Here is a 22,937-nt window from a genome sequence, read left to right on the forward strand (position 1 = left end):
CTTCAACCTAGCCCTCTTCTTGGTCCCTACATCTAAGCCTTTGTGTGTGTGTGTGTGTGTATATATATATATATATATATATATATATATATATATAGTGGATTGCTTTTTTTCTCACCAGTATCCCTGTTTGCAAACATTTAGGATTGTTCCTTTTCTACTCTGCTGAATTATTTGTTGTTCTATTTATTTCCATCTTTTTATGTTGTCATTTGCTATTTTAGATGACACTCTGTTTATCAAGAAAGGGCTTTGGGTTTTTCTAATCTTGGTATCTCTTTTATTTAAGGGGTAGGTTTTCAAAAGGAGTGGGGGAAATTTTGGGACTCTTGAACTGGAAAGTCTGTTTCCCAATTTGATTTGACCATACAACTTTTTGGCATGTCAAGCACCTTTTAATTTCCTGGAAAGCTAGTGTGATCTATGGAAGACTTATTTGGGAAGTGTTTCCTCTCCCTCCAGTACAATCTGCATCTGCCTCCATAACCTCCTTCAAACTTCTCTCTCAAGGTCACCAAATACCTCTTTAATGCTAAGTCCATTGGATATGTCTCAATTCTAACCCCACCTGCATTTCATAGAGTTAACTGCCTCCCGTCTTGAATTTCCTTCCCCTTGTGGCTTCTTTACTATCTTAGTTTTGTGTTCCCTTCATACCAGGATCTGAGACAAGAATTTGGATACAAGTAACTTATTTGCAAGGCCATTTCTAAAAGCATTAGAGTTGAACAGTAAGAAAGGGAAAAAAGGAAAGTCACTAAAAGGTGCCTTAATAAGCTGGTTAAACGCTGTGGGCAAACTGGAGCTCAGTTTTGCCAGCAGCCCTCTGAGAGACTGTGGAACACATCACAGAGTTGTTCCATTGAAGAGCAAGGAAGCTGGGGTATTTATCCACCAATTTCTCACTAAGGCTCACTCCTGGGGAGTGTTAACTCCCTGGTATTTTCATCCTGCCCATTATATAAGGTGAATATGGTCCTCAGACCAAGAACTGCAGAAGTTTGAAGTAAGAAACAAGCTTCATCTAAATAAGCTATTTAGAAAGCTACAGAGTAAGCTGAGAGAATATGGGTGAGGCATCAATATTTGCTACTTTTACCAATGCCGTTTTTATTATCCCCTCACTTTCTAGACCATTCTTTCTCAACCCGTTGTTGTTTCCTGTTTTTCCCTTACCTCTTAAATTTTGGTGGTCCACATGAAGGATCTGTTCTTGACCTTTGGCTCTTCTTCTTCTCTACCATTTCTCTGGACAATCTCATCCTGTCTTGGCTTCAGCCACTACATATACTTCCAGATTTCCAGCCCTGGCCTCTCTTGAGCTAGACCCATGGAGTCATTTATTCATTCAACAAATTATTTTTCAACACTTACATAATATGCTAAACGATGCTGGGAATGTTAACAGTGAACTATACATATTCCTGGCCCTTGGAGTTTATATTCTAGTGAAGCCATATAAACAAATACATAAATAATAAAGATTATGAAATATGATAAGCACTACAAAGTAAACTGGGTATTGTTCTTATGTCTGGTTGGAAAGATCACTTTACATAGATTAGCCAGGGAAGTTCTCTTTAAGTTATTGGTCTTCCCTGAAGTATGAGATTTAGCTAGCCATGTGAAGAACTGAAAGAAAAAGACTTTCCGGCAGAGAGCTAAAAGAGGCCAAGTGAAATGCAGTGTGTTTAAAGAACAAAGAAGCTAGTGAGGTTGAAGTATAATAACCAAGACATGAAATGAGATTGGAGAGGTAGGCAGCAATTGGGTCATTTGGAGCCTTGTTAAAGTTGTATTCTTCAGAAGCAGACATTGAGATGGAAGGTATTTATTAGGCATCCTTATGAGAGGAAGAGGAAGAAAATAGGAGTGGACAGAGGACAAAGTCGAACTGTGATGTAGGCCCAACAAAGCTTCAGCCAATTTAGTAGGAAGCTCTGGAGCAAGTATTGCCCATCAGAGTCTTTGTACATCTGGTTGAAATGGCCGGGCCCTTATGGCCCTGCCTGCCTGCCTGCCTTGTTCAGTTACTGGATGTGGGCTGCTCTGGAAAACCACTAGAAAGGTGGCTACAAGCTGTGGCACATGCTAAAATTGTTGACAGCTGCAGACTGTCTGCTCACAGCATTCACTGCAGCTGGGAAGCAAGTCCTTCCTTGAAGAAGGGCTTATCCAAATATCTCCATCTTTGCCACAGGCAAGTTTGGATTTTGTTCCAAGGACCCATTTAAAGGGTTGTTAGTGAGAAGTGGCATGAAAGGTCACTCTGATTGCTATGTGGACATTAGATCATAGAGGACCAAGGAGACTTATTAGGAGGCAATAATAGTCCAAGCAAGAAATGCTATTGGCAATAGAGATAAAGAGAAATGCACAATTCAAGATAAATTTTGAAGGAAGAATTGGTAAAATTTAGTGCTAGGTAAATGTAGGAGGTAAAGAAAAATAGGAATCATTTTAGTAAATGTACACAGTTGCGTAAGGGAAGCTGATTTAGCTGCTGCTGGCTAAAGTGCTTCTTCCCACCATGAGGACATCCCAGTAACAGCCTCCTCCCCCCAAGATCGTGCCCACTGGTGTGCATTTGATATGTCACAGAGACTACTTTGAGAGTATAGTAATTAACTTTTAGGACTTCCGGTTAGCTGGAAGGCCCCTCTCTATGTTCATGAAGTAGGGTGTTGCCTTGGAACTTGCTTTTATCTTAGCAAGGGAGACCAGGCCCTGTTGAAACAAGGCAAACCTTCTAGGGGTCAGGGAAACACTGTAGTCAGGCAGCAGGATACCTGTATGCAAAGCCTGTGTGTGGCTTGCTGAGAACTGTGCGAAGAGTAATGAGTAGTAGAAGGAAAATATGGTGGAGGCAGAAACTTGTTTCAAGTGTAGTCTAATTGTATGGCCTTAAGTTAGCCCTCTGAGCCTAAGGCATCTTTGGACATATTTAATTTAACATGTTTGTTAGACATCCACCTCCACCCAGATAGTTGGCTAGATTATTCTGGAGCTTGGGGAGCAGTCAGGCTTGAAATGAATTTGAGCTTCTTCAGCATAGGTAGACAATATTTAAACTTGGGATAAGAAATGATTACTTTGAGAGAGAATACAGATATTCCTTAACTTACCATGAGGTTATATCCCAATAAACCCATTGTTAAATCAAAAATACATTTAATACACCTAACTTACTTACCAAATTCATAGCTTAGCCTAGTCGACCTTAAGCCTGCTCAGGACACTTACATTAGCCTGCAGTTGGGCAAAATCATCTGGTAACATAGTACACTGTAGTGTGTGGGTTGTCTACCCTTGTGATCAAAGTGATGACGGGGAGCTGCTGCTCAATGCCACCACCTAGCATGACGAGAAAGTATTGTATGGCATATCACTAGCCTGGGAAGAGATCAGAATTCAGAATTTGAAAATACAGTTTCAACTGAAGGCATGTTGCTTTTGCACTATCATAAGTTGAATCATTGTAAGTCAGGGACCATCTGTATAGTAAAAAAGAGGGCTAGAATTGAGTCCTTGAAGCATTTCAGAAGTTCTGAAGTTTGGCCAGGAAGGAGCTAACAGTTTGATAAAAAGATATTTGGATACTTTACAGACAACTTAAATTTGGTATGTTTAAAGCAGAACTCTTTTTCTATGTTTCCTACCATGGTTAATGGCATTATCTGTTGACAGTGACAGGAGGCAGCCAAATGCCTAGGCTAATAGGGGCGGGTCCCTGATGAAACCCCACTTTCAAGCCAAAAACAGCCTGGAGGCTGAAAGACCAGGCTGCTGGTCCCAGATGAAACCTGCAACCCAGAGTGAGAACTTATGTTCCTGTTTGCCTGCCCTTTCCTGATTAATTCTTTTTGAATAATGCCTTTTAACAATTGAATGTTACCTTTTCCAATACTCCCTACAGCCTGTCCCTTTCCCATTCTGAGCCCATAAAAGGCTCCCGACTCAGCCATATTAGGGGTACTTTCCCACTTTCGGATAGGGGGACCACCGCTACATCCCCTCTCCACTGAAAGCTGTTTCATCACTCAAGAAAACTCCCTGCCTTGTTCACTCTTCGAATGTTAGCACATCCTCATTCTTAGGTGCGGGACGAGAACTCAGGAACCAGTGTGTAAGCCAGACTTGGCCCAAGTGGGCCGAGTAGGTGGGCTGTCTCCTGCAGCAGGTAGCGTGCAAGCAAGGCCTGGGAGTGGCATCGCCAGCCAGAGTTCCTCAGCTTGCAAAGTGTCACTGTCATCACTGATTAGAAACAGGGATTGTCCTCATCTCCTTCACCTCTACATATTGGTGACTAAGACCTTTTTCCTATTGAATATCTTAACAATCTTTTTTTGTCTGTCTCAATACCATTGTCTTGGTTCCTGCCCTAATGATTTTCTTACTTGCATTTCTGCAGTGGCCTGCTATCCGATTTCTCTATTCCAGTCTTGCACCTCTCCAAGCTAATTTCGATAGTTGCCAGAGTCATCTTTTTTAAAATATGGGATAAACATATAAGTCTTCTGCTTATGGTTGCCAGATTTAGCAAACAAAAATACAGCATACCCAGTTAAATTTTAATTTCAGATGAACAAGGGATAATTTTACATGTATGTCCCATATAATTTTTAGGACATAAATACTAAATTATTTGATGTTTGTATGAAATTCAAATTTAACTGAGCATCCTGTATTTTATCTGGAAATCTTGCTCTTCTTTCAAAGCCCAAAATGTTTCACCATCACTTTCAGGGTGAAACCTAAATATCCTAACACTGCATTACAAGATTCAGCATGTTCTAACCCCTATATACCATATGAACCACTCAGTGTCCTGAATTTGCTTTGCTGCTTTACTCATTCATACCTCTGATCACATGCTTACATTTTCCTAGAATGCCCCTCTCTTCTTAGTTCTCTGGTTGATTCTGATTGATTGTTTAATACTGAAGTATCACCTTCTCTAACCCTCCAGTCCACACTCTGGATAATAATTGGGACACCAGGGCTGGGCGTGGTGGCTCACGCCTGTAATCCCAGCACTTTGGGAGGCGGAGGCGGGCAGATCACCTGAGATAGGAGTTGGAGACCAGGCTGACCAACATGGAGAAACCCCGTCTCTACTAAAAATACAAAATTAGCCAGGCGTGGTGGCGCATGCCTGTAATCCCAGCTCCTCTGAAGGCTGAGGCAGGAGAATCACTTGAACCTGGGAGGTGGAGGTTAAAGTGAGCCGAGATCACGCCATTGCACTCTAGCCTGGGCAAAAACAGCGAAACTCCGTCTCAAAAAATAATAATTAATTAATAATAATAATAGTAATAGGGACACTAGCTTTTTGTCTGCATTCTCATAACATTCTTTGTTTTATATGATTGCAGAATTTATCATATTATAATTTAATTTTTTTAAGCCTGCCTCTCTTCCTTAGATTGTGAGTTCTTTGAGCACAGGGTAAAAGTTGTGTCTTTTAACTCAATCCTTGGCACTTAGTAGGCTCTCAGTTAATATATGCATGAACCAATCAGTTAGTGAATGGGAAAGTAGGAAAGGACCCATAAGCATTAGCCACATAATTGGCCATTGGAGCTCACCCAGCTCTTCCCTATGATACCTCCTTTGACCATCCTCTTTGTTCCTCAAAGATGCTTCATAAGAATAGGAACTAGGTTTTGATCTCTGTATCCCTAGGCCCTTAAATTGTAGGTGCTCAGTATATATTAAATGAATGAATGAATGAATGAAAAACACATGAATGAATAAGTGTATCTTTCAGGGCCACAGCTCCTGTTGTCCCCTGCAACAAGTCCTAGAGGGTGCTGCCTCTGACCACATTTTTTATTCTCTAGGGCAGGCTCTATATAGCCTAAGTTGTAGCTTCTTTATGTCTTACTTCTTCTCATCCAACTCTTCTTCCCTCTCTCATCCTAGGCCAGAAGAATTCTTTTCCCCCGACAGCAGCTGGCACATAACAGCTCAGTGAATGTTAGCAATCATTCACAGATGGAGCCTTTTCTTTCCTCCAGGGCTCTTGCCTTTCTGCCATTTCTTTCTCTCTCTCTGAGGCCAAGCCTGGAAAGCCATGGGGACCTGACATGGCTTTTTCTCCCAAGGATTGTGGTCTTTCCTCTTCCCACACAAGGGAGTAAGGTTTTCTTTGTCTCCCACCAGAGTAGTTCAGTTAAATAGGACTAGCATTAAATGACTCTAATTATTTTTTATTAATGTTTAACTGCTAAATTTCTTTTTCAATTAAATAATTGTGTCTTTATGCTCAGAGGCCCTTTTTGCATATATATGGAAGTTCATTTATTTTATTAAAGGAAATACCACCTGCAAAACTATTAATGACTTGAGCTCTGTGATTAGTTCATTTTAGTGACATTTTGAGATTTAATAATTAATCTGGCTCAGGTTCAAAGAAAGAAAACTTAATGCCAGAAATTCATAGCCAGCAAAGAATATAAACAAACCATACAATTGTCCCCTCAAATAACAGGAATCATTGAGATAGCCTTCTTGCAATTAGAAATGTTTTGAAAAAATGCCTGAGGAAGGTTCAAGAAAGCATGTCAAAACAACAAAACTCAGTGTACATTCTCATTATCGTAATTGATCAAAGGATGTTTGCAATAGATTTGAATGTGAATAAATTAAATGTGACATTGATTTGGCAGAGGCGTACTAGTGATTGGCAAGAACATGTAGCAGGAGCAGCTTCTGCTAAAGCATAACTCACTTGCCTGTTGTTTTATTCTAATAGATTTCTTAGCAACCCAGTACTATCACACTAACCTAAGCCCTGTCACTTATTTACTCTTTGGGTTTCTACTCCCATCCAGGCAAGATTAAATTTATTTTTGATTACTGATCTAGCAGATGTTCTCTTGGGCCTGAATACAGAATACCTTTTGGTGATCTATGCACCTCCCTCTTTTTTCTTCTTTCTTTCATAGATGAAAAAGGTGATCTAATAACATATTTCATCCTGGCAGTTCAACTTGTAGAACTAGAAAATGTAGTTTAATTAAACAACTTGGCAATATACTCAAGCTGAGACATCACTATAGCATTTGCTAGGCTTGAATTGTTTCTCAGCATGTTACAAAATTAACACTGTAAAAGAATATTCAATTCTGAACATTTTGAAACACCAAATTCCCATTATAATTTTATAATTATATTGAGGATTGGGGGCTGTGTGGTATATTCGGGGAGGCTACTTTCTGGGTGTGACCATCGTAAACAAATGTTACTGGTATGGGGTCCCAAAACATACTTCATGCCAAATTTCACTTATAATCTACATAAATCGTTTTGTAGTCTATGAAAAACATTTTAATTGACTCAAAGGCAATGTACTTATACTTTAAAATTTTTAATATTTATTAAAATAAAAATTATTCACTAGTATATATAGTTTAAATTATGGAAAGAAATTAGTAGAGCTGTCAAGGTCAAATTTATGTCTGGTAAGCAGTAAAAAATGTATGCATTGGGTATTTTTAGTAATTGAAATATTTTTATATCTTTATCTTATGTGTACTTTGAAAAGTATGTCTAGCTCCAGTAGATATTAAAGATATATGTACATTTAGCTTTTGTCACAAATGTACCGCTAATGTATAATTTTAAATTTTAACTTTTTATAAATCCAGTTTCTCATTTTTTATATGTAATATAACTTGAACTTTATAAATAAGCTATGGTTTTGTTCCCACAGAAGACTGAAAAAGAACTCAGTGACATGGGCATAAGACTGACTCCTGAGCCTTAACTTGCTCTTGAAAATAGTAAACTTTCTAACAATGAAGCACTGTTGAATTTATTTTAAACTATATTTAGATTTTGTCTTGGCGTGTGTTTTGAACTTCAGTTTGAACATAGTTATATATGATATACTTGGAATTCACAAGTACTTGAAGCTAAATGGAGACTATTTATAAATACTAAACTTTAGAGGAGCATGGAGCCAGAACATTAAAGATGAAATGGCATATTTGTGTAGTTGTGTGTGTGTGTGTGTGTGTGTGTTCAACCTGCCTTTTTTCTACCTGGATTCATAACATTTTTAAAGCAAAGTTCTAATTCCCTAATAAAGGGCTGAGCATTAACTCTATTCCATTTCCATGTCTATCAATATAAAAATTATTCAAATACTTTTGAAGTCTATTATTATGGAATTTTATGCTTACCATGAATATTACACCATCAGCATCATATATATGTACATATAAAGTATTACTGAAACACTCCTTCATAGAAGAATTCTCCGTTGACTAGGTTTGACCCTTTTAAAGAGAAAAATTGGGCTAAGGGATTGAAATCTTGAATGACAACATAAAAAAATACTAGTGACATTTTACATATCTTAAATTAATAAAAATGGATAATTTATAATTTGTGTAATTTGTATTTACCTTTTCTTATTCATTAAGTGTACGTATAATAACAGATAATATTCCTAAAAAATGTTTTGTATATATACTTAGATCTGCATCTAAATATTTGATTCCATTTAATAGTATAGACTGAGAAATGTTCACTCCCACACCTCTGGTCTGAGTGTGGCTCCAGAGAAGCAGAATAATGGATACCTGAGGTTGAAAACTCTTTGGGTAACCTTTGAACCTATTCAGATATCTCTCAGCCCTTCCCTTTCCCCAATACTCATCAAGTAATCTAAACTTATCTTCCAGTCATGATAACTTCATCAGAGAGCACTGGTCATCAGGTCTTAGCCTTCCCTCAGATATTAGAGTGCATTTCCAAAGCCCAGGTTTAAATAGCTTTAGTTTTCTTTCTCTCTCCCAACACATCATTGCAGAGACCTCTAGTATTTTTCTGCCATTTGTTTTACCTCCTCTTTATAATTCAAATATCCACTTATGTTATCTAATAACTTCCATAGCAGTAAGTGTATATTAAAGCTGAATTCCTTGCCTTTATGGAAAGTTAATGTATAGTAGGATTTTGCATGAGGGACTGTATGATTGGAGCAGAATAACTACTTATTATATCATGCCTAATGTCCGTGAGTGAGCTATAAGTCAGCATGTTAGTAGATTCCATATTTAAGCTTTGTTTTTTAAAAAAACAAACTTTAAATCTCTTTTCTCATTACTACACATAGCAAGTTGCAACATTGAATGCAACAATAATACAGCTACCAAAAGGGCTCTTAACCAGAGCTCTTAGCAAAGTAACAGCATTGGAAAGGACTTGAGCCACAACCTTTTGGGGGCTTAAGTTCACATCACTGAGTAAATGAATAGTACACTATAAATAACCATTAACTACATTACAAAAACAACGATGAGCTTGTTAAAGGCATTTAGATCTTTTCGCTTTTTCTCTTTTTTAATCTAATCCTTCACAAACAATGATAATTTATATTAAATTTTGACCAGAAAAATATATAAATTCAAACATTAAATACATGCAAGTTGAGCAGCTCAAATTCAAAATCCAAATTGCTCCAAAATCCAAAACTTTTTGAGCACTATTAAGGCATTCAAAGGATTTGGGGATACTTAACTGGTAAGTAAAAAGCAAATATTCCAAGATCCAAAAAATTCCAAAATCCCAAACACTTCAGTTCCTAAGCATTTCAGATAAGGGATACTTACCCTGTAATACTTTTCACAACTGATAATTTGTTTTCCCAATATTAAGGCTCCATAAACAACTCAAGCCTAAACTAATTTGCTCCAGCTGAACACTCCTGAAATGAGAGAGATTGTCACAGAACATTGGTCATTCATAACATATACATTTAAGGAAAGTTTTGACACACAGATTTTGATACAGCTCATGCCTTTTTTTAATTTGTCAGTATGGTTTCTTTCTCTTCTTCCCTGAGATTGGTGGAGAATGATATTCTTCAATATTTCACTCCAGGAGACTCTTTAAATGACCCTTTTAGAAGGGATTGACCTCATGCATGACTCTTAATTGTCAACTCCATGAGGTTCTGCTTCAGGTGGACAAGAAGGCCGTTGTTGATACACTGCTCTAGATCCCTAGTCAGGGGAGCCAAGACAGTGGTGTAAAACATGGAAGCTATGGTGAGTGGAGACTTTTTGTTGATAGGAATAAGGAGGTAATGAGGCAGAGTGTTGTTAATTTGAGGGCTGCACGTGGTAACAACAGCCCTCTTGTCTCTCAGGCTGTGCGTCTCCTGAACCAGGTTCACAAAGCTTAAGAAGTTTGCTTGGCAGTGTAGTCATGACTGGCCTCAAAATCCATATTGGTATTCTCAATGGACAGTGTAACAATGCTTCTCGTGTGCTCAGGGAACTCAGATTTAGTGGACATAGAGTTTCAGGGTATCCAGCACCTATCAGTGTCCAAAACTCTGGTGTTTTTCTCTGCAATGAAGTCCTTCATTCTGATCATTTCCAGTGCTATTCATTCTACAAGGTTTCCATCTTGTATCATTTTCCTTCAGTTGAAGTATTTCCTCTAATTTTTCTTGTAGTAGATATTCACTTGTGACAAATTCAGCTTTTGTCTGAAAATGTTCTTATAATACCTTCATTTTTAAGATATTTTCACTGGATATAGGATTCTAAGTTGTTTCTGATGAGAACTCAGTGTTATTTCTTATTTTTGTCTTTTGTATACGTGCCTTTTTTCCTGTGTCTAGTTTTAAGATTTTATCATTAGTATTTAGCAATTTGATTTGGATGTGCCTTGGTTTTATGATTATCCTGCTTGGGGTTGTTGAGCTTCTTAGATCTGTGACTTTATATTTAGTCATTATTTTCTCTTCTCCTTACATGACCACGTGTATATCAGACTGCATAGTATTGTCCAGTAGCTCACTGAGGCTCTGTTCACTTTTTAGCCCTTTTTTAAAACTCTCTCTTGCTTCAGTTTATCTATTTTCCATTGTCTTATATTCAGATTCACTGTCCTTCTACAGTATCTAACCTACCATTAAGCACTCAATTTTTTTATTTCGTAGGTTGTTTTTCACCTTGAAGTTATATTTGGTTCTTTATAATAGTTCCCATTTCTTTCCTCATGTTGATTTTTTTCTTTAACTCTTTAGACATTTTATAGTAATTGTGATAAAGTCCTTGTCTGTTGATTTCATCATTTCTGTCATGTCTAGGTCTACTTCTGTTGACTGGTTTTGGGTCATCCTTTCCTCTTCACCTATTGATTACATGATGAACATTGAAATATTACGTTTATTATCCCAGTTTTGTTGTCTTCCTTTAGAAAATACTGAGTTTTGTTCTGGAGGGCCATTAATTGACATGTGAACCAGCCCAAACTTTTGGAAGCTGTTTTTTTTTTTTTTTTTTGAGACAGAGTCTCACTCTGTTGCCCAGGCTGGAGTGCAGTGGTGTGATCTTGGCTCACTGCAGCTTTGACCTCCTGGGCTCAAGTGATCCTCCCACTTCAGCCTCCCGAGTAGCTGGGACCACAGCTGCATGCCACCAGGCCTGGCTAATTTTTGTAATTGTTTTTTTTTTTTTTTTTTGTAGCAACAGGGTTTCACCATGTTGCCCAGGCTGGTCACGAACTCCTGGACTCAAGAAATCCACCTGCCTCAGCCTCCCAACGTGCTAGGATTACAGGCGTGAGCCACCACGTACGGCTAGAATCTTACTTTTAAGTTTTGTTAGGGTAGATCTAGAGCAGTGCAGTCCAATCCAAATTTTTGCAATGATGGAAATGTTTTATAACTGTACTTTCCCATATAGTGGCCATGAGTCATATTTGACTATGAAATACTTGAAATGTGGCTAGTATAATTCAGTAACTGAATTTTTTATTTAATTTAAATGGTATGTGGCTAGTGCCTATTGTATTGTACAGCATAGGTCTCCAATAAGCTGTACTCTCATGCCAGTTTAGCCCTACACCTAAGGAGTGACCTTTCCGGGATCTTTACAATGTCTCAGGTGTTCAACGAGCTCTCCCTGGCTGATTAGAACTTGACTTTTTCCTAGTCCAATGCAAGCTCCAGCAATTTTAAACCTATAGTTCCCCAGTATTCTTTAGTGAGAAGTCGTCCTTCCTGCTTTATGGAGTTTCACCCCGTACATGGACAGCTTAATATTCAGCTCAACACTCAAGTGGATTACTATGCAGATTTCTAAAACTTACTCTGTGTACTCTGGTACTATGCCTAACATATCCCAGCATATTCCAGCTTTCTCAGGCTCCCTAAACAACCATCTCTTATCTCTCCGTAAACCACCATCCTCTGGTTGGGTTCCCCCACCCTGTGTAGCAGCCAGTAATGTGTCTCCAGCCAGAAAGCTGGGATGATATAGGGCTTATCTAATTTGTTACTCATTGATGCCCTTCAGGGATCATACTACTGTGCTGCCTATTGTCCAGTATCTGAAAAATGTATTTTTGTCCAGTTTTCTAGTGATGTCATGGCAGGAGGACTAGCCTGGTACCAGTTATTCCATCTTTTGTCTGAAACTAGTAGATTACCTCTTACTTACTAACATCTCCACCCATTTCAAAGAGAGATGTGTACAAGTTTGGTATGTTTATTTTTTAATAGAATGAAATAAATCACTATTTTAAGATATATTTGTACCTTCTTCTGTTGTACTATCACTGCCCAGTAGCCAGTTCTTTCCCAACCTTTACAACAGCCCATTGAAGAAGACAACATTATCTCCATTTCACACAACACGAAAGTGAGACACAGGGAAGTTAAATAATATTCACAGAGTCACACAGCTGGTAAATGGTAAAACTGAGATTTGTATTCAGTGGTCTGGCTTCAGAGCCCAAATTCTATGCCACTATTGAGAAACATTCAGAGAATAACAATGTGAAGAGTATACATATGAGTAATTTGAGGTATAAATATTTATACTTACATAGTCACATATAAACAAGATTCAATTTTTAAATCAATAATGTTTGGCTTACATTAGAATATGGAAAAATCTGTAATCTGCATAAACTTTTCAATCTTTAAGGGAACTCTAGAGGTTACTTAAGGGGAACAAAAGGAAGATACTTCCATTTGGTATTGTTTGTTTATTCATTTATTTTTTTGAGACAGAGTCTTGCTCTGTCACCCAGGCTGGAGTGCAGTGGCATGATCTCGGCTCACTGCAACCTCCACCTCCCAGGTTCAAGCGATTCTCATGCCTTAGCCTCCAGAGTAGCTGGGCTTACAGTACACCACCACACCTGGCTAATTTGTGTATTTTTAATAGAGACACGGTTTTGCCATGTTGGCCAGGCTGGTGTCGAACTCCTGACCTCAAGTGATCTGCCTGCTTTGACCTCCCAGAGTGCTGGGATTACAGTCGTGAGCCACCACACCGGCCCATTTGGCATTGTTTTATAAAAGCTTACTCACCTTGTAATACATAACTATCTTAGGACACATAATACTGTTATGAGTATAAGCCCCATTTTCAGATACAGAAACTGAGACTAAAAAGTTAAGTAGCTTTCTTGGTGTCACACGGCTAGCAAATGGTAGATTTGGGATTGGAACCCTGAGTCAAAGAATTACCCATGTGGATTGTCATCACAGTGTTATTTTTTTAAATGAAGAAGTGAAATATTGGAAGCAACAGTAGAGGTAGTTGTTAAGTAAATCATGGTACAATACTAGTGACAAAATACCATTCGGCCATCTTTTTTTTTAAATGTTAAAGAAAAATATTTATTGGCAGCAAGATAAATAAGTAAAATGATGAATATTTGTTTTTAAAATACAAACATTTATGTGAAGAAAGACTCCCGTTCCTGCTTTATCCTTACGCAAACACTGAAACATACTGTTATTTGATAAACGTATGGAGATATAGGGTGATATTGTTCCAAGGAATTGGAAGGAAAAACACTTGCTTTTTGGTAGTTTGTATTTGAAAATAGACTTTCTTAAAAGTCTTTAAGGTCTACAATTCCTATCCTGTTTTCTCCACCTAACTACTTTCTTATCAATTCCAAATATTTTCATTGTTATTGTTTGGGGGTTTTTTTTGTTTTGTTTTGTTTGAGATGGAGTCTTGCTCTGTCACCCAGGCTGGAGTGCTGTGGTACAATCTCAGCTCACTGCAACCTCCACCTCCCAGGTTCAAGTGATTCTCCTGCCTCTCAGCCTCCCGAGTAGCTGGGACTACAGGCATGCACCACAATGCGAAGCTAATTTTTATAGTTTTAGTAGAGACAGGGTTTTCCCATGTTGGCCAGGCTGGTGTTGAACTCCCGGCCTCAAGTGATCTGCCCACCTCGGCCTCCCAAAGTGCTAGGATTACAGGCATGAGCCACAGAACCTGGCCCTTCAATTCCAAATATTTACGAGACCGTATTTCCTTTCATAAATGATTTATGTTCTGTTTAATTTTGCCTGGTACCAGTTATGTTTTTGGTACCAGTTTTGTTTTTTCAGAAAAACAAAAGGAAATTCTTTTTTAGGAAAAATTATAGTCTCCATATTTTTCAACTCTGAAATCTTTAACCATCTTCATATGTAAAAATAATTAATATATTCAGATTGGCTTTTCATTTGCCTCAATAGCTATTATAAGTCTTAGAAGAGTAATGTTGAATAAAGAGAAATTATGTGAAGGCAGAAGAAACAAGAACAGATCTTTGCCCTCCATTTTCTTTTCATCAGAAAGCATATGCATGTACCAACTGTAAGACTGCAACTATAGAGGTGACATAAATAAAGTAGGCATAGGCACAGCTTCAGGTGACGTGACTGATCTATTATACAAAATCCAAGCAAGCTCCATACCAATTTCTGAATATCTCTTGCTACTTGAGGTCGGTTACTAGTGCAAGTTTAACCTGGTTCTGAACTTTTCATGCCACTCCAAAGAACGAATTTCCATTAAGACACAGGAACTTGAATTTTTGTCTACTTCCGCTATTTCCAATATGATATTGAGGAATTTCCTTTGAGATACATCGTCACCTTACTTAAGAATTCTCGAGGGTATAGGAAAAAGAAAACCTGATTTCTCTACTCTTATTCTCACTTGTAGCAACTATTCAGAAGCTCGCTTACTGTGGTGATTAAGCTACTCATGGGGAATTGCTGTGTGTTGTGAAAATTACAAGAATATTTATAAATATTGTTCTTACCTGCACATATTTGCTTTGAGGGAGAAGTTTCTTTAGATGGGCCCTTCTTCACATCTAAAACTAAGTCTATAACACTAAAACCACAAAAACTTTTCCCCCTTTAAGTACAAACTATTATTTTAAATGTTACTTTAATATCAGAGCTTACCTTTTTAAAGGACTATACAATCAATATTACTTGAAATTCACTTGAGAAGCAGAAAGGTGGTATCATACATTTAGATATCCAGATGTTGCCCTTTAAGTGACATTTTTTAAAAGTTTTGAAATTTTAAAAATACTTGAGAGAACTTTTTTTTTGGTCAGTGTTGTCAGATATTAGTTACATTAACATTCTAATTTCACATTACAAATAACATATTCCTAAAAATCAGGTAATACAGGTAAGCAAAAAGAACATTAAAAAATTTCACACATTTAGAAATGCATTGTAAAAACAGAAGGAATGGACCAGGCATGGTGGCTCACACCTGTAATTCCAGCACTTTGGGAGGCGGAGGTGGGCAGATCACCTGAGGTCAGGAGTTCGAGGCCAGCCTGACCAACATGGAGAAACCCCGTTTCTACTAAAAATACAAAATTAGCTGGGTGTGGTGGCACATGCCTGTAATCCCAGCTACTCGGGAGGCTGAGGCAGGAGAATCACTTGAACCTGGAAGGTGGAGATTGCGGTGAGCCGAGGTTGCGGTAAGCCGAGATCACACCACCATTGTACTCCAGCCTGGGCAACAAGAGCGAAACTCCATCTCAAAAAAAAACAAAACAAAAACAACAACAACAACAACAACAAAACACAGAAGGAGTGAATAAAGACCAAAGATGTAATTACTGTATTGCATTTATTTTTAAGATACGTATCTTTTCAAATATTAATATCTCTGAAACTGTGTGAAATTTGCCTTTCTTAATGCTATAGTGATGCTTCTTAAATGTGATGGTCTTTTATTCAAGGAAATACAGTAACAAAGGATTGATTGTAATTTTGGGTATAGATACTCCTAGATAGAATTCTGAGGAACAGAACTGCATTGTACAATCTGTTTGCACAGATTTGAGAAAGTATTTCCAATAGCAAAGAGCCTCTCTGCAATGGTGTCTAGGGCATGCCAAACCCTGATTCCATTCCTATCCTCCTCCTTTCCTGCCATACCACTCCAGAAGAGAAAGGGAAATATTAATAGATGAGGCTTGGTTTTGGTACTACAGAGGGTGACGTTAGCATTCACACATCTGAACAGCAAAGAAAAAAAAAGGGTAGTCAGAGCACTTCTTTCTCACCAGTGGAAAAGTACAGTCACTGAGTTTTAGGGCAGAAATCAGTGTTAAGCTTAGGAAATCTTTCATAGAGTGTCTCAGGCTCTTGTGTAATATTTCACATTTGTTCGTTTCATTTTTTGGATAGTAAATATTTCTACTATGGGGTGCTTCATGTCTATTATAGCATAAAATCAGGACAGAACTGTTTGTGTAACATTAGTATGTAATACAGCTTTTTCAAACATATACATATCTGTATATTATTTAAATGCAAAGTATGTATGTATATGTTTATATGTATATAATATGTATTTTATTTTTATTGGCTTTTTATAAAAACTTTATAATTAGAAATTTAATCATTTCTTCCATTTATATATGCATGCAGGAAATACTAAACAATGAAAAATACAGAGAAGAAATCAAAATAAAAAGCCAAGATTTTTATGAAAAAGAAAAACTCCTTAGTAAAGAGACCAATGAGGAACTCTTGCCTCCACCAATTCAAACTCAAATTAAAGGCCATGCCTCTGCTCCATACTTCGGAAAGGAAGAACCCTCAGTGGCTCCCAGCAGCACTGGTAAAACCTTTCAGCCAGGATCCTGGATGCCATAAGATGGCAAGAGCCACAATCAATGAATGCACTATGGTCAAATCTTTTCCTGTACATGGATGTGACTATTTTAACAAATAAAAGAAGTCAAAAGTTAATTACCTTGTATTTTCTGAATGTACAGTAGTTTCCTATTCCATTAATCTTGAGTTCATTTTTAGTATGCACAAGAAATGTGAGATTATGTACTATAGAAACCTAACTTCTTTTAGACTTAAATCCTTCATTTGACTTAGTCATTGTTATTTATGAATTTGCTTAGATTTGTTTTTCCCTCTTTGGATTACCCCCTTGAGAAGGATCCTGTAGCTGTGAATGCTTAGTATATTTTGGATCTTTATGATCATTTGGGAACCACTCGTAGATATAATTGGGTACAAATAATGAGGGTAAAATAGTGAGCTCTCCCAACTGATCAAATATAGGAGAAAAAAGAATGAAGATTCTTATTTCTGGAGAGTGACCTGTAAGATTCTAAAAGACTAATCAAAAAGTGAACTTGGATAAAACATGTAGAGGCAAAGAAAACTTAGTTGATAAGTGAAAAAAAACCACTAAGACCTTGATGAGAGGATGGGACAAAAGCTAGCTTATGGTGGGACTCTGGTTGGAATTTGAAGAGAGGAATTAGGACCAATAGAAGTATACAATCCATAACAAAGTCTGAAAGGACAGTAGAGAAAGAAATAATGCAATAACTGGAGTTCCATGCGAATGAAAATTACTTTGAAAAAATACAAAATTGGGGGAAGCTCTCAAAAAGCAAAAATTAATTCCACTAGAAGACAGAAGACAATGTACATGTTAAAACATTACATACAAAAGTACATTAAAAGGGCCACACATTTTCTGGAGTGTACAACCAAGTTTTTGTTGTTATTCTAAAACAGTTTTTCTGACAATGTTTGACATACAATAGATGCTCAATATTTGCTGAACAAATGACCCAAATTTGTGTGTGTGTGTGTGTGTGTGTGTGTGATTACAAATGCTTTTATTTTCTTTTGTATTTTTTTTATTATTATACTTTAAGTTCTAAGGTATGTGTGCATAACATGCAGGTTTGTTACATAGGAATACATGTGCCATGTTGGTTTGCTGCACCCATCAACTCATCATTTACATTAGGTATTTCTCCTAATGCTATCCCTCCTCTAGACCCCCACCCCCCAACAGGCCCCGGTGTGTGATGTTCCCCTCCCTGTGTCCATGTGTTCTCATTGTTCAGCTCCCACTAATGAGTGAGAACACGTGTTGTTTGGTTTTCTGTCCTTGTGATATTTTGCTGAGACTGATGGTTTCCAGCTTCATCCATGTCCCTGCAAAGCACATGAACTCATCCTTTTTTATGGCTGCATAGTATTCCATGGTGTATATGAGCCACATTTTCTTTATCCAGTCTATCATTGATGGACATTTGGGTTGGTTCCAAGTCTCTGCTATTGTGAATAGTGCTGCAATAAACATACATGTCCATGTGTCTTTATAGCAGCATGATTTATAATCCTTGGGTATATACCCAGTAATGGGATTGCTGAGTCAAATGGTATTTCTAGTTCTAGATTCTTGAGGAATTGCCGCACTGTCTTCCACAATGGTTGAACTAATTTACACTCCCACCAACAGTGTATAAGCATTCTATTTCTCCACATCCTCTCCAGCATCTGTTGTTTCCTGACTTTTTAATGATCACCGTTCTAACTGGCATGAGATGGTATCTCATTGTGGTTTTGATTTGCATTTCTCTGATGGCCAGTGATGATGAGCATTTTTTCATGTGTCTATTGGCTGCATAAATGTCTTCTTTTGAGAAGTGTCTGTTCATATCTTTTGCCCACTTTTTGATGGGGTTGTTTTTTTCTTGTAAATTTGTTTAAGTTCTTTGTAGATTCTGGATATTAGCCCTTTGTCAGATGGGTAGATTGCAAAAATTTTCTCCCATTCTGTAGGTTGCCTGTTCACTCTGATGATAGTTTCTTTTGCTGTGCAGAAGCTCTTTAATTAGATCCCATTTGTCAATTTTGGCTTTTGTTCCCATTGCTTTTGGTGTTTTCGTCATAAAGTCATTACCCATGCCTATGTCCTGAATAGTACTGCCTAGGTTTTCTTCTATGGTTTTTATGGTTTTAGGTCTAACATCTAAGTCTTTAATTTATCTTGAGTTAATTTTTGTATAAGGTTTAAGGAAGGGATCCAGTTTCAGCTTTCTACATATGGCTAGCCAGTTTTCCCAGCACCATTTGTTAAATAGGGAATCCTTTCCCCATTTCTTGTTTTTGTCAGGTTTGTCAAAGATCAGATGGTTGTAGATGTGTGGTGGTATTTCTGAACCTCTATTCTGTTCCATTGGTCTATATATCTATTTTGTTACCAGTACCATGCTGTTTTGGTTACTGTAGCCTTATAGTATAGTTTAAAGTCAGGTGGCATGATGCCTCCTGCTTTGTGCTTTTGGCTTAGGATTGTTTTGGCTATGTGGGCAAAAAAAAGACTTTTGGTTCCGTATGAAATTTAAAGTAGTTTTTTCCAATTCTGTGAAGAAACTCAGTGGTAGCTTGATGGGGATAGCATTGAATCTATAAATTACCTTGGGCAGTATGACTGTTTTCACGATATTGATTCTTCCTAACCATGAGCATGGAATGTTCTTCCATTTGTTCGTGTCCTCTTTTATTTCGTTGAGCAGTGGTTTGTAGTTCTCCTGGAAGAGGTCCTTCACATCGCTTGTAAGTTGGATTCCTAGGTATTTTATTCTCTTTGTAGTAATTGTGAATGGGAGTTCACTCATGATTTGGCTCTCTGTTTGTCTTTCTTGGTGTGTAGGAATGCTTGTAATTTTTGCACATTCATTTTGTATCCTGAGACTTTGCTGAAGTTGCTTATCAGCTTAAGGAGAATTTTGAATGACCCAAATTTTTATGCTCTGAATATCTTGGTTAAGCATTAACAATGAATTCCTAAAAACACATAAATTAAAATTTTTACTTAATAGCAGGTAAAAATTTTAACTGCCTAAGAAATACACTACAGAAACATAAAACTGCATAAAACATTTATACTAAAACAAGTAATCAAATGACAAAATCACCACACTTAATGACAAAAAGCCCAACATTCCAGCAGCCCTGTTATATAATATCACGTTAAATATTTTATCTTATTACATCATTACAAAGTGATACTACATTTTATCACAGAGGCAAAAAAGGAACTAGTCACTAGGAGATATATACAGCCAGCAGGGTGGCTCAGACCTGTAATTCCAGTGCTTTGGGAGGCAAAGATGGGAGGATTGCTTGAGGCCTGGCATTTGAGACCAGCCTGGGCAACATAGCAAGACCCCATCTCTATAAAAATTTTTTTGAGATGGAGTGCAGTGGTGCCACCTTGGCTCACTACAAGCTTGGCCTCCAGGGTCCAAGCAATTCTCCTGCCTCAGACTCCTGACTAGCTGGGATTACACATGTGCGCAACCACGCCCAGCTAATTTTTATATTTTTAGTAGAGACGGAGTTTCATGACCCCGTTCGAGACCATGTTAGCCAGGCTGGTCTCGAACTCCTGACCTCAGGTAATCCAGCCGCCTCAGCCTCCCAAAGTGCTTGGATTACAGGCATGAACCACCACGCCCTGTGGTAAAATTTTTTTTTTAATTAGCTGGGCATGATGGTGTGTACCTGCAGTCCCAGCTATTTGGGAGGTTGAAGTGGGAGGATCACTTGAGCCCAGGATTTCAAGGCTGCAGTGAACTATCATCAGGCCACTGTACTCCAGCCTGGTGACAGAGCATGACTCTGTCTCTTAAAAAAAAAAGGAGATATAATTTGTTATATAGTTGGGACTGTGAATTGAGATACTGAGATTTAGATGTTCTTAACTCCTAGACTGGATTGTAGAGAAAATTGTAAATGTTTTAACACACTAGTGTTTCTACTGCCAAATTCCTGTTATCTCATTAATTGCATTCCATATACACCTTTTGCAAATGTTTACCATATAGTCTGTTTATAAACATCTTAGATATGGCAGAAATTAACTACTGATTTATATGGTTTTCATTTTAAAATACTGTTTTGCATAAGCAGCATGAGAAAATCTTGGCCAGGAGTCCCTTATAGAAAATGCCTTGTGTTAAAGATGATGATATACACCCACCATTATTAGAAGAGCTTGTACTTTGAAGGAGATTTCTGGGGTGGAAATTAAATTTGTAATAACCTATCTATATCCCTTTCCTCCAGGCTGACATGTTTAGGATGACTGGTCACATTAGTTAGGTAATACTGGCACAGAGTTAAATATCCTGCATAAAAAGTGAATTAATATTTGCCTTTCTAAACAACTTTTCTAAAAAAAAAAAAAAAAGAAAACAAAAAAACCTTGCTTTTAGGCCAGACACAAAGCAGAATTAAAAATATTAAATATTAGTTTGCCCACCATATTTCATATAATAATTATACTCTGGACATTTACAAGTTTATTATGAAAATGTCCATTCAAGACAGATTTCAAACCTATGCCAAAAAACTCAAATTTCAAAAGTAAAACTGTTCATGTTAACATAAAGAATATTGTATATACTGTAAGTACTTTCTCAGAAGCCTTCCATTCTATGCCTCTGCTATACATGCATATAGCATACTTTTGGTTTTTACAAAAATAGCTTCACATTACACAAACTGACAAAGTACAGAAAATGCTGGCTACTGGATTTAATTATATAAACCTAGCTTATTAGCTATGCCTTAGATACCTGAAGTTAAAAATCAACAAAAATGAAGGAAATAATGCTTTTCCATTCTTATTTTTAATAACAGAGTTCTGGATATCATTTATTTAACCTTGAATCAATACCCTTATATTGATTGTTTAAATGCTATCTCATTAACTATGCTATTTAAATGTAATCTGAGTTTTAGAGTAGGCTTTCCCAAATTGTACTTAAGTTCTTTGGAGAAAAAGACAGGTGTAGAGGACAATCTATGGTAGTCAAGTTAAGACTCCAAGAGATCATACAGAAAAGAAATTTGTCTAAGTTGTACATGTGTTTCCCAAACTTTGGGTATTTGACCATGTGATCTCTTTTAATGTTTGAGAAATGCAGAATTTGTCCTTAAATATTTATTCCAGATATGAAGTAAATCAGCATGATTCTATAACCAGTAGCAAATATAAAAGCAATCATTCCTAAATAGGATCAAATTTCCTCCAGCTTAGAACCATATAAAATATAAGGTCTATTTCAACATTACGTTTCCAGCCCACAGCTTCCTGTGCCTTTTTTTGAGACGGAGTCTCGCTCTGTTGCCAGGCTGGAGTGCAGCAGCATGATCTCGGCTCACTGCAACCTCTACCTCCTGGGTTCAAGCAATTCTCCTGCCTCAGCCTCCCCAGTAACTGGGATTACAGGTGTGCGCCACCACACCCAGCTAATTTTTGTATTTTTAGTAGAGACGGGGTTTCATCATGTTGGCCAGGCTGGTCTTGAACTCCTGACCTCGTGATCTGCCCGCCTTGGCCTCCTACAGTGATGGGATTACAGACATGAGCGACCGCACCCGGCCTCCTGTGCTTATTTCTAGTTTGCTTATTATAAACAAGTAAAATTAAAAATGTCCTTATATATCTGATAATTAGTAATATGCTGAAAGTTATCATATGGATACTATGGCTCAAGTCCTGACACACAAACTTTTATTTATTTGCTGATTTTTGATAAAATGTTTGTTACAGGCAGCCAGGGGACAGCTTTCTTTCTCCCCCAAGACCAGCTTTAGAATGGTAATTGATTGTACTTAGTTCTCAGAACTTCAGAAACAACGTAATAAGTAAACAATTTCTTAAAAGTATGTTAGATAATAGCAAATGGGATTCCTTAACAACAGTACTCTGTTGCAGTGAGAGGTGATTTTTCTGAAGAATCCCAAACCTCACAATATTCTCTATACTCCTCCAACCCCTTACACACACACACACACA

The 22,937-nt window shown here is 37.5% G+C and overlaps 1 protein-coding gene across 1 annotated transcript in view; it reads left to right on the forward strand.

Annotated features, from left to right (window-relative positions):
- The window catches only part of NDUFAF2 (NADH:ubiquinone oxidoreductase complex assembly factor 2), a 213,450-nt gene extending 196,466 nt beyond the window's left edge, over window positions 1-16,984 (forward strand). The window contains 1 exon segment of the mRNA XM_004093259.3: window positions 16,733-16,984. Within this exon segment, the coding sequence (XP_004093307.3) occupies window positions 16,733-16,984 (252 nt within the window).
- Window positions 16,985-22,937: the final 5,953 nt, after the last annotated feature.

This window comes from Nomascus leucogenys, chromosome 18 (genome assembly GCF_006542625.1).
Source record: "Nomascus leucogenys isolate Asia chromosome 18, Asia_NLE_v1, whole genome shotgun sequence".
NCBI lineage: Eukaryota > Metazoa > Chordata > Mammalia > Primates > Hylobatidae > Nomascus > Nomascus leucogenys.